The sequence below is a fragment of the Daphnia carinata genome, chromosome 10, assembly GCF_022539665.2.
Source record: "Daphnia carinata strain CSIRO-1 chromosome 10, CSIRO_AGI_Dcar_HiC_V3, whole genome shotgun sequence".
Taxonomy (NCBI): Eukaryota; Metazoa; Arthropoda; class Branchiopoda; order Diplostraca; family Daphniidae; genus Daphnia; species Daphnia carinata.
Genome location: NC_081340.1, coordinates 2,102,954 through 2,115,087, shown reverse-complemented (window position 1 = coordinate 2,115,087; position 12,134 = coordinate 2,102,954). Strand labels below are relative to the sequence as shown.

Genomic DNA, 12,134 nt, shown 5'->3' with positions numbered 1-12,134 from the left:
TGTCCGTGTGTTGTCTTCCTTTTTTTTTTTTTTTCATCCGCTCGTCTGGGGACCTCGGAAGTGTGTCAAGAATAATACCCTATTTTCGATTTCTCTCCGGATGGGCTACAGGTAAAACTGGCATCCGGTTCGTGCAATGGATGCGTTTGCCTAACTGGACAATATGCACAGCGCACTTGTCATCTGTTTTTATTTTTTATTATTATTTTAATTGAAATCGAATGAGTAAAATTTCACTTCGGATTCCCATCGATTCCGCTAAATAATCCGGAATTACTTTACAACGGAACATATTTTTTTTTTTTTCTCTTTCGCTTTTTCTTTTTATACTTCACTTGAATGAATTGAAAACAGCTGGCAATAGATGAGACCGCCCTCACCGGATCTCTATTCCGCTCTCATGGTGGATGAGGCAATAAAAACTATAGATACACACAACAGACAAGAACAACTACAAAAAAAAAAGAAATCAAAAGAGTGAAAATTGAAGCCGGATTAGAAAGCCTTTCCCCTTTGGAAAACCCCCCCACCTCTCCGCATTCATTTATGAGAAATGAATTCCAGACGTAGCCCCCCCCCCTTGTGCTGCCGGATGTCGGTTTAGTTTAGAAGATGGTCCGCTTTTTCCAGCAGCAAAAAGAGCCAAGGTCATCTTTTTCCAACTCGATAATGCTAATTGATAAACAAAACAAGAAAAAGAAATAGAAAATGTTTCATCTTATCTCTCAACGATTTGACATTAAAAATGCCACGCCCAAACCAGATATACGTTTTCTATCGCTCTAGGGAGGGAGGGGAGGTTCAACGAACTTGATTACACTATCGATTATTTATCCGTTTTCACGAAGAGAGAGAGATATAACTTTCCCTTGAAATGGCTGGCTAACTGTTGCCGAAATGCGGTCGATCAGCGATTTTGCTCCTACACTTTTTATTTCAAATTGATCGCCTGTTCTTTATTTAATTGAAATTGCAAAGAAAGTACGTTTCAAATGTTAACGTCAATTTCAGTTGGACGCTTTCTCCCCCCCGCGACTGTTTTTTTTTTTTTTTTATTTCTTTCTGATCGGAGAGTCTCTCTCGATCGCCAATCGTTCACCAGCTGAGGAATTTTCGATGCTTGGCGTGACGCAATTGAGGTTACATGTAGCTTATAGGGTATACAACAAGAGAAAGAAAAAAAAAGGCCTACATACTTACGAGAGAAATCCTCATTCCATTCGCAGGTGTGTTGGGTAGGGAGGAGCTTAACAGTCAGTGGAAGGCCATCCCCTCCTTTTTTTTTTTGGCTTTGCCATCGCTGGTGGGTAGACGAGTAGAAGCCATTCGATTCTTCAGTCTACCTTCAGCTGCCAACCGACAAAGACACGGCTGTCCTCTTGTCGATACATAAGACTGTGTGGGTTTAACTTTTCCAAAAGAAAATTATCGTTCCAAGTTTTTTTGTTTTTTTTTTCGTCATTCAAGTTACGCCATTTGAAATTCCGGCAAAGTGTTGAGTCACTGGATTTTTTTTTTTTCCTGTTTCGCTTCAGTTTTTCTTCTGGGTAAGAAAAATTCTCACATTTATTGATTTATTTTTTTTTTAAGATTTCACGACGTGTATACGAGGTGAGCTTAATGGCGGACTGTGAGACTAACACACTACCTGTGTGTGTGTGTGTGTGTGTTTGTGTAGTATTTTCTTTTTTCTGTCACGGTCGTGGCACAGGCCCAACGACATGGGAAAAATACAAAACAAGGAGGGAAGCAAAAGAGTAAAAACAGCTAAGTCGATGTAGGCTGAAGATGACGAGAGTTAGGGGGGGCGGATACGTCAAGATGTTTTTCTTTGAGAAAAAAAAAAGAGGGATGGGTGTGAGTCAATGTAAACGGATATCCTGGTCACGTCATGTTGTACCCGCTTTCGGCTAGTTTTTCAACGGACACGTATCATCTAGAATTTGTTTTTAAGAAAATGTTGTTATCCTACTTTATTAATTCCTATTTTTTTTTCCTGTTTAATTTTATTAAAAAATCCAGGTCGAGCTGATTCATTTTGCCTTCGTTGAGAAACATTTTCGGGAGGGATGCAGCAATCGATTGTTTTGCTGCTTCTCGCGCTGGCCGCCTTCGCCTCCGCATCCAATTCAACAGGTGATTCATTTTTTTTTTAATCGAGCCTGTTGTGACCCCGATTAGCTCCCAAAACATTTGCATCGATGATAAGCATCTGTGTGTAGACACGTTAACGCTACAGCGATCTTTTTGGACGTGTTTAGTATATATGTACTTGTGTGTTGTTGGCGGAGGTTCACTGTGCCGAATCCGGGTCAAGACGAGGGGAAGCAAATGAGAGAGAGGGGCCGGCTTATGACCTACTTCAATCTTTTTTTTTTCTCTTTGAGGAAACTACCCCCCCATTCTTTCCTTCTTGTCCAGCGGGGGCTCTTCCACGGGAAGAATTTTATTATTATTTTTTAAAGATTTCTTTATGACTCCGCCCCATTGACATGAATACCAAAAAAAAACGAAGCTGGAACATCTTTTCACTTTTGTCTTTGTTTCGATTTTTTTTTAAATATGGAGTTCATCTTTTTTCTTCTTCTTCCGGCCTGCTATTTTAATAAGGTCACAACAATCAAAAAAAGAAAAAGCGAATGGGTTCAAAGTGCGAGCCTTACGGCCCGCATACCGTTAAAGTGGGGGTAGTAGTGCGGCGTACCACAAGACTCCCGTTTCTTTCCTTATATTTTAACGTGTATATATAAAAACAAATTCCATTGACTTAATGACATGATACATTTTTCTCACATTACCTCGCCCACACAAAAAAAAAAAACAACAAAAAACAGGAGGATTCGAAACGACGGGAAGATGCCCGACGAAAATACGCGACCCGGACCGATGCCCGCCCGCTTCCGACCGAACTGACGAGTGCACCACCGACCAGCAGTGCAACGGTGAATCGAAATGCTGTTCAGACGGATGTCGGCGCGTGTGCGTCATGCCACTTTTGACGTGTGAGTTTTTTTTTTGTTTCATCAACCTACATTTTTTTCAAACTTCTCCTTCGTTCCGATCCTTTCCTTCCTTTTTATTTTGAATTTTTTTTAAATCTGACTTTCTTGTTTAATTGGAACACGTACGTGACGAGAGAGTTCGCGCCCGTCGGTGCCGTTTTTTACACACTCAAAAAACAAAACAAAAAAACAGCGGTGGTGGTTACATATTTTTGGGCAAAAAGGGCCGGTTATCATCAACGAATGATGGCGACGGCCAAACTTTCTCTCATAAATGCTGTTCTTAGTGGCCCACCCTCTTCTTTCGTTCGTTTCAGTTCCTCCTTTTTTGTTTCGTTTTTTTTGGGAAAACCATTTTCACCACCGCTGGGCACGATGGCTACTCCCCCTTCTCTACTGCCCGCAGCCAAGCAGAGATATAGTTAAAAAAAAAAAAAGAAGAAGGAATGCTATTCAAAACAGTTTAGCTGGTTGAGAAAAAAAAAAAGATGTGGGACAATAGGAGAGAGAAAAGAGAGGCATCGCCCTACTTTCTCCTAAGCGGCACAACACGTGCGGGTACCACGCCAAGTCTCTTTAACTTTCACAGATTTTTTTTTTTCTGTGTTTACCATATTTGAATCGTAGCAGAAAAGAAAAAAAAAGATGGCCGCTTTCGATTGGCATTTTGTACCACAAAAATCACCGTTATGTCAAAGCGCAAAAACGACCTGATGCTCACGCACCGTTAGGTTGGTGGGGTTTGGGTTGGGAAAATAAGAAAAGATGTCGCACGATTTCGACGTGATGCGGAAGTTGTTGCAATAGCGTCATCCGGCCTCCTTGGCCAAATCCCGTTTTTCTGGAACACATGTCAATGATTTTTTTTGTTATGTTTTCAGCTTGCGAACGGACGCGTGTCGAGACGGTGAAACGGGCCAGGGCGTTGCAGATGGGCGACAACGACATCGCCCTGCCCAGTTGCGACCCGCTCGGCGATTACGAGACGGTCCAGTGCGACCCGCTCACCGGCAACTGTTTCTGCGTCGACGAGTCCGGTTTCGAATTGGCCGGCACTCGCGCCCGCTCCCTCGAGCTGGTCAACTGTACCAGTAAGTTTTCACTCTCGCCAAATTGAATTTCGATTATAATCGAAATTCAATCAATAATCGATCGTTACTCATCAGATCCGAAACCGTGCGCCGGACTCTTGTGCCGAATGCTCTGCCCTTTCGAGTTCGAGCTGGACCAGGAGGGATGCCCGCTCTGCCAATGCCGCGACCCTTGCAGAGGCATCAAATGCCCCGGCTCTCAGACGTGCCAACTGGAGGAGATGCCCTGCGCCAAAGAGCCGTGCCCGCCCGTGCCCACTTGTAAGTCCGCCACCCGCTTGCGCCATCTTGTCTCCTCCGTCCGTTCTATGGCTCAACGCCGATTTCCTTTCTTCACGGCCGAATTCCATTGATCAGCTGTTTTTGCCCCGTAGCACAAAAAACAAAAGAACTCAAAATCCAGTAGTAACTTAAGTAACCAATACACAGTCGCGCCCAACTGTAATTCGGTCAAGTAGCCATTTTCTTTTCTTTTATTGAAATAGCCTAATTCTTTTATTTTCCATAAGAATGTGTGCAGTGACCATTGACAAACGAACGTCGTGGACAAAGAAGAAGAAAGAATTGATTGATTTTTTTAAACCCGTTAACCCCATGAATGATATTTAACCCGACAGGTAAACAAGCGAGAAGTGTGGAGAACTTGTGCCCGGCCGGCGTGCCACTGACGATGCCCACCGGCGATCGACCGTTCCTTTGCGGCTTGCAAGTCGGTCAGCCCCAATGCCCGCAGCTCTTCGATTGCGTCGTTCAACCGGGTATTTTACACGCATCACGTATTAATGACATATTTATGCCGGCCCGTCTCTCTGTCACGTCCCTTTTTTTCACGTTAGAGAGAAATGAAATGAAAGTCAAACTAGGTCATGACCTCATAAATTTACAATTTAAAGTTATTTCTTTTGTTTTTATTTTGGACGTTAGGTGCGGACTACGGTGTGTGTTGTATGGCCGCCGATCGCATCAGCAAGCCGGGCACTTGCCCAGCTGTTGACGAACAGTCGAATTCGACCGTGTGCGGCGTTCCGTGCGCCAACGACATGGAATGCCAAGGAGCGGACAAATGCTGTCCGAGCGTGGACAGTTGCGGAGACAGCGGCCATTGCGTCCCGCCCGTCAACTTCTCTCTTTGCCTGCAACAGCAACAGATCGCCCAGCTGCTGAGTCTCACCGAGAGGGAAGGCAAAGGCTACATCCCGCAATGCGACCAAGACGGACTGAAATTTGCCGTCCGTCAGTGCAGTCGAAACGGACTCGTTTGCTGGTGCGTCGACCCCGAACTGGGCACCAAAGTCAAAGGATCAATGGGACCGGCCCAGGACGTCGTCTGCGACGGACCAAGGTATGCCATTTTCACTTCACATTGCCCATCTCTCAAATAACGAAATTTGAATTAAAAAAAAAAAATAAATTCAGCCAATGTCGTGGCCCGGTCTTCGAGGTGCGGCTCGGCCGTCTGCAGTTCGACGTGCGACTACGGGTTCAAGACGGACGTTCACGGATGCTCGACGTGCGAATGCGACAACCCTTGCGAACAGCTGACCTGTCCGGAAGGTGAACAGTGTCTGATGAAACGCGATCCGTCGTGCTCTGCCGGCCTTAAGAAATGCCCGATGACGCCGCAATGTCGGCGCATTTTCGTCCCGCCCTGCGCCTTCGGCAAACACTTGACCAACGAAGCGACCGAAGAGCCGGCCAGCTGCACCGTCGGCACCAAATTTGCATGCCCTTCCGGTTACCATTGCAGTTTCAGCGTGCCTAACAATGCGTCCTTCTGTTGCCCGGCAGCTCCGTCTTCCGGCGGATCTAAGCAAAAGATTGCAATCCCCGAAGAAGACGGGCGGCTCCCGTCCATCTGCGAAATGATGAGAGACATTGCCCAAGGGCGTAAACCGGCCGAGCCCGGCTACAATCTCATTTTGAAAAACCCTCGTTGCACGCCGCAGGTAAAAACTTAAATTTAAATACTCCCAAAAAATGCAAATGATATGCAAATCCATTTTATTTTTTAAAGGGTGAATTCGAGGAACAGCAGTGTGATGATGACGGACAGTGTTGGTGCGTGGACGAATTCGGCGTCGAATTGGCCGGCACACGCGGCTTAGCTTCTCAGAGGTCGGTTTCGATGTGCGTGAAATTGCGTCACGACACGGACAGCGATTGCCCGGGCCTCCTCTGCCGCCTCGGCTGCGACTACGGCTTCGCCGTGGACAACACCACCAACTGCCCGCTGTGCGAGTGTCGCAATCCTTGCGACGTCCTCAACTGCCCGCAAGGCCAGGAGTGCCAACTCGTCGTCTCGTCTTGTCCCGAAGCGCCATTCTGTCCGGCCTTGCCATTCTGCACGACCGTCCAGCGCAACAGGGAAGACACCGACATCCAAGAGGAGCAGGTCGAAGAAGAAGAATCGATTACCGCTTGCCCGGTCGGAGAGCCTTTCCTCAATCCGGCCGACAACATGACGGTCCAGTGCAATCCGCGCAGCCGGGCATTGAGCTGCCCGGAGGGATTCTCTTGTTACAGCGAGAACAACTCGGCCGATGGCACTTGCTGCCCGATCCAGCGTCAGTTAAAGGCCGGACAGTGCCCTTACCTGGTGCCCATCTCTGTCGACAGCTGCGACAGCGAATGTTCCGCCGATGAAGACTGCGACGGCCAGCTGAAATGCTGTTCCAACGGTTGCGGAACCCAATGCGTCGAGCCGTTGATCAAGACGGCCTGCCAGCACATGCAGATGATCATGAAGTACAAGGCCAGGGAGAATGGAGTGCCGGCCAATCGGTTATTCATCCCAAGATGCCGGCCAGATGACGGAGCTTTCGAGCCCGTCCAGTGCGATCCGCTCACAAGGGCTTGTTGGTGCGTCTCGGCCGACGGGCGAGAACTGGCCGGAACTCGCGTTCCGCCCGGTCTTCAACCTCAATGCCACGCTCCAAGAGGCTGCCCGGCTCTTGAATGTCCAGAACTCGACTGTTCTGCCCACGGACACCAGCTGGACACGTCCGGCTGCCCGGTTTGCGCTTGTCGCGATCCCTGCGACGGAGTCCAGTGCCGTTCAGAAGCTGAAGAATGTCGCGTCGTCCAGGTCAACTGCATCCGGGCACCTTGCCCGCCTCTGCCCGTCTGCCTACCCCGACTGGACAACCCCTGCTCTCACGGCCAACCGCTCAGGGAGCCGTTCACCAACACGACGATCCACTGCGGACCGATGGGTTCCAGTTGCCCGTCTACCCATAAATGCCATCTGTCGCCGTTGGGCGAATTCTCTGTTTGCTGCCCGAAACCCAGGGACGTCTGTTTCCAGGAGAAGTTGGTGGGATCTTGCAAGGCGTCCGTCTTGCGTTACAGTTTCAACGAGAAACGGAACCGGTGCGAAGCGTTCCGCTACACGGGATGCGCTGGAAACATGAACAACTTTGATTCGGAGCGCGAATGCAAAACCGTCTGCCCCAGCTTGTCCAGCTGCGAGGAGTTGCGCGAGAAGAATCTCAAAATGGCCGAGAAATTCAAGAAGGTCGTCTTCACTCCCAAATGCAACCGGGCAAACGGCGACTGGGAGCCCGTCCAGTGTCTCGAAGAGGTCGGCATCTGCTGGTGCGTCGACAAGGACGGCGAACACATCAAAGGTGCGTGTCAATCATTTCTACGTCCTCTTTCAATTATAAATGTGCAATTGTTTTTTAAATGATAGGCTCGTTGACTCGTGGATCGCCTACTTGCGGTGTCCGGCAGGCCCGCCAGCGATCGATGGACCCGCCCATCTGCGCCGATCCCACTGCCGTTGTCCATGTTTGCAACAAGACCATTTGTGAAAGTAAGATTTGCTTGGCCGACCCCAAGGCCGTCTGTCGAGTCGATCCTTGCGGTGGATGCCGTCACGCTTTCTACGATCCGTCCAGCGGCCGTCAAGTCGACTGCGAAACGGGTTTGAGCAAATGCCAGAGAGAAGTGCAGACCATCCTGAATTCCGCTACCTGGGCCAAGCAAGGCGGTCCCTGGAACGCCCAGCCGCTCGTCGTTTCCACCTCCAGCACTTACCAGTACAACCTGGACGGCTATTCCGCACCGGAAAGCGACGCCGAAGTTCTACCGGACGCTCTTCTCTCCTCCGTCACCGTTTACAGCAGCCGATTGCGCCGCCAGGTGGAAGAAGAAGAAGAAGAACAAGCCACCGAAGTGGCCATGCTGGACGCCATGATCGAAGCTGCGCCTTCGGATCTGATCGCGGCCATGCTGAAGGAAGCCCAGGCTGAAGACATCGAAGTGGCCAGCGCTACGGAGGCCTTCCTTATCGAGGACACTACACCGCAAGAAACGAGATCTGCCAAACTGCTGGCCAGGCCGGTGGACGATGGTTTATTGGAAGACGTGAAGAACGGCTTCGAATCGCTGGACGATGTGAAAGAGGAAGCCATTCAACAACGGCCTTTGCCCGCTCTTCGCGATGCCATCAAACCCGGTTTCTGCCCGCCCGTCCGCTCCCGCACCTTTTTGCGCGTCCTCGCCCAGTTCGCCGGAGGATCCGCTTGCGCCGATCAGTGCATCTCCGACGCCGATTGCGCTGGACCGACCCGTTGTTGCCCGGGCGAGTGCGGATCGTCTTGTACTCATCCCGTTTTACTCCCTACACCTCTACTACCCAAACCGGGCGCTTGCCCAGCAGCCGCCCATCCGTTCGGATGCCCTGCCGACATGAAGGCCGTCAATGACTGCTCTTCCGATGCCGATTGTTCCGGACGGGCCAAATGCTGCACCAATGGATGCAGTTCTACTTGCACCGCACCTGAAGGTCCGTCCCTTTTCTTTATTTTATTCAGAACGTAACTGAATTGCTTTCAAATAAATAAATTCACATTTTTTTTTTAAATATACAGAAAAGAGTTCTGGTCCGCTGATGATGTCCATCTCTCCGCCCGTCTGTACGTTGAAAGGTGATTACGCCCGAGAACAAAGTCAGGGCGAGTTCAGTTGGTGCGTGGACACCACTGGCCAGCCGATCGATGACTCGTTCACTCGCGGCTCGGTCCGTTGTTCGCCCAATGGCACCGTCCTCGAACAACGAGCTTTGGGTCCCGTTTGCGCGGACCCCAGTGTCCAGCCCACCGTTTGCCGGGATCAATGCCTCCACGCGCGATGCCCTTTCCATCCGGACGCGCTTTGCGTGGCCGATCCTTGCAATAATTGCAAGGTGTCTTTCATCGATCCGCAGAGCAACCAGCTCGAATGCGTCGATCGTTGCAGTCAGCCAGCCGAGACGGGCCACTGCCGGGCATTGTTCCCTCGTTATTTCTACAATTCCTCATCGAAAACCTGCCAAGAATTCATCTACGGCGGATGCGAAGGCAACGAGAACAATTTCGAGTCGGTCGAAGAGTGCAGCCAACACTGCGAGAAACCAGGTACAATTCAAACGAAATAAGAATTCTAATTCATTTAAATAATGAGCTTCAATCAACGTAGTGAACGTTTGCGACTTGCCCATCGAAACCGGCATGTGCCGGGCGGATTTCCCCCGTTGGGGATACAATCCGGAGACTCAGCAATGCGAGAAATTCTCTTTCGGTGGATGCGGAGGCAACGCCAACAACTTCCACAGTTACCAGCAGTGCGCCAGCCGTTGCCCGGACATGGTCCTCTGTCCCCAACAGTCGCCGCTGGGCGAGATGAGCTCCTGCAGCCGTAACGAGGCTTGCGCTGGAAAGACGTGCGCCAATCATCCGGACGCCGCGTGCTCTGTCGATCCGTGCACTTGCACGCCCGTCTTCGTGGATGCCCAGGGCAAGACGGTTGATTGCATCCCAGCGTCCATGTTAGAAGTTGAGCCGCGTCACGCCAAAGAATTAGAGGCAACCACGACATCGACATCGACGACAACCACCTCGACAACGACAACGGAAGCAACAACAACAACGACTACAAAAGCCACAACAACAACGACGACTACGAAAGCCCCAACGACGACAACGACGACTACAACAACGACGACGGCAGCGCCATCACCAGTTCCCCGTGGCAAATCACTAAACCATCCGCATTACACGCGATGCCAGAAGATGCGGCAAAATCAATTGAAGAAAGGCGGAGCTGGAGAATTGATTCCCGAATGCGATCATCTCGGTCGATTCCAACCGATTCAATGTCTTCCGGCCAAATCGACCAATGGCGGCCATCCGATCGTCAGCTGTTGGTGTGTCGACGAAGCCGGAAACCAGGTGGCCAACACAACTCAGTTCGTTCGAGGAGAACAAACCTGCCGTATGAAATGTTTTTTTTTACTCTTTTTAAATCATCAACCGATTTATTATAAAATTGAATTGTTTGATCAAATTGAACAGGTCTTGTTCCAGTCATGGCGGTAGCGATGACTCTCGGTTTCCCTGCCATGGATCACGCCCAAGAAGAAATGGAGAAGGAAGTTCGCCAACAGGTCGGAGAGATCCTCAACGGCTTGTCCGCTCGCACCATGGAGTCGACACTTCAAGTGAAATCGCGCCAGGATGGAACTGTCCTCACTTTTACGTTGGTCGGTGACAACAAGATCGACGTCGCCTCTCACCTCGAAGACATGGTACGTAATGATCTCGTTTTAGGTTTAAATTGAAGATGAGCTGTTTATTAATCTTATGGTACCTTTATTTCATTCCATGTTCCAGGTGAAATCGGGACATTTAGCCCTGGAAATGGACGGTCACAGCATGCCGGCCGAAAGCACGTCATCGAAATTCTACCACAAGTTGGATTCGACTCTGAAAGTGGCATCCAAAGCCGAGGTGGTGGATCGAAGCCTGGAAACGCGAGAGATCTTGGCCCAGGCGCTTGATATCGAAGCGCCTTACTTGGCCATCATCGTTGTGTTGTCCGTTCTGGCCAGCATTCTCGTGTGCGGTCTCATCATCGGCCTTGTGCTCCATCGTCGTCGCACTACTGGAACGTATCCGAAAGATTCCGGATCGACTTTGGCGTCTCCACCCAAGCCGAACAAGCGCAATGCGGATAAATCCGATGTCGTGCCCAGAGGATTCCCACGCGTTGGCATCAATCCATCCGACGTCGTCCAGACGCCCCAGCTATCTCCGACTGTGCCCAGAAGCAAACGGCAAACTCGCAATGCTGAGGCTTGGTAAATATAAAAAAAATTAAATGAAAATAAAGAAAATGCATGAAACCAATGAATCCCCAATGGATGGGGTAACAAGTCCTGGATCGCGAGCTGTGCTCGAGTATGGAACACCGCCGGACGATTTGTACTAATTCTTTTTTTTTTATTATTGCAAAACAATGTAAATAACTTTGATATCCCAATGACATGAAAATTCTAACAAACGATTTGAAGCTATTTTTGATACTTTTTTATTTGTTCCAATCTTTCCTCTCCCCTCCCCCATTCTTCCGGAGCGAGTTCACTTATTCTGGTTTATGGGTGTGATTGTAGGGCATTACCTATACCAACAATTTAGGCTGGCCTCTATTTATATACAATGAATTGAATCTATTCTTCCGGCTGTGCATCGCACTCTCCCCTTTTTTTTGTTGTTGTTATTTTTCAAATTGTGCAAAAGGAAGAATCGTCCTACACGCATAAAAATCTAAGAAAATAGCAAATACATGTGAAATGAATAGACTCAACATCGTGGTTTATTTACCTGTTCAATAGTACTGCAGATCTACCAGTCTTTATTATGTGAGGCGGCATCATGGGGTATCTTTTCAGTGTTCAAAATAGGTCCTACCCAACAAACTCATGGCGGACATAATTCCGTTTTTTTTTCTGGAAAAAAAATCTATAACTTACGGGAAAACTAATATTTTAATCGGAACCAGCATTGAAATTCGTTTATATCAAATTCAATTTCATCAAATGTCAAAGTCAATATAAGTCGGGCTTATAATGCAGGGCTTATAATGGCGGGCTTATAAAGCCGGGCTTAAATATTTTTTATTTATTTTTTTATTACATTTTAAATTTAGCAAACTACGCATGATTTAAATTTTTAATTAAAGGACAACTGCGAAATCAACTTAATTTTCATCTTGGGCTTAT

At 48.7% G+C, this 12,134-nt stretch overlaps 1 protein-coding gene across 1 annotated transcript; it reads left to right on the top strand.

Annotated features, from left to right (window-relative positions):
* The first annotated feature begins 1,345 nt into the window (after positions 1-1,345).
* On the top strand, positions 1,346-11,714 carry LOC130703331 (uncharacterized). The gene is given in 13 exon segments (XM_057524811.2): positions 1,346-1,547; positions 2,023-2,136; positions 2,835-3,002; positions 3,884-4,093; positions 4,169-4,354; positions 4,711-4,851; positions 5,018-6,039; positions 6,108-7,719; positions 7,785-8,882; positions 8,968-9,492; positions 9,554-10,348; positions 10,429-10,661; positions 10,747-11,714. Coding segments are annotated over 12 exon segments (6,528 nt in total). The 5' UTR covers positions 1,346-1,547; positions 2,023-2,069; the 3' UTR covers positions 11,218-11,714.
* Positions 11,715-12,134: the final 420 nt, after the last annotated feature.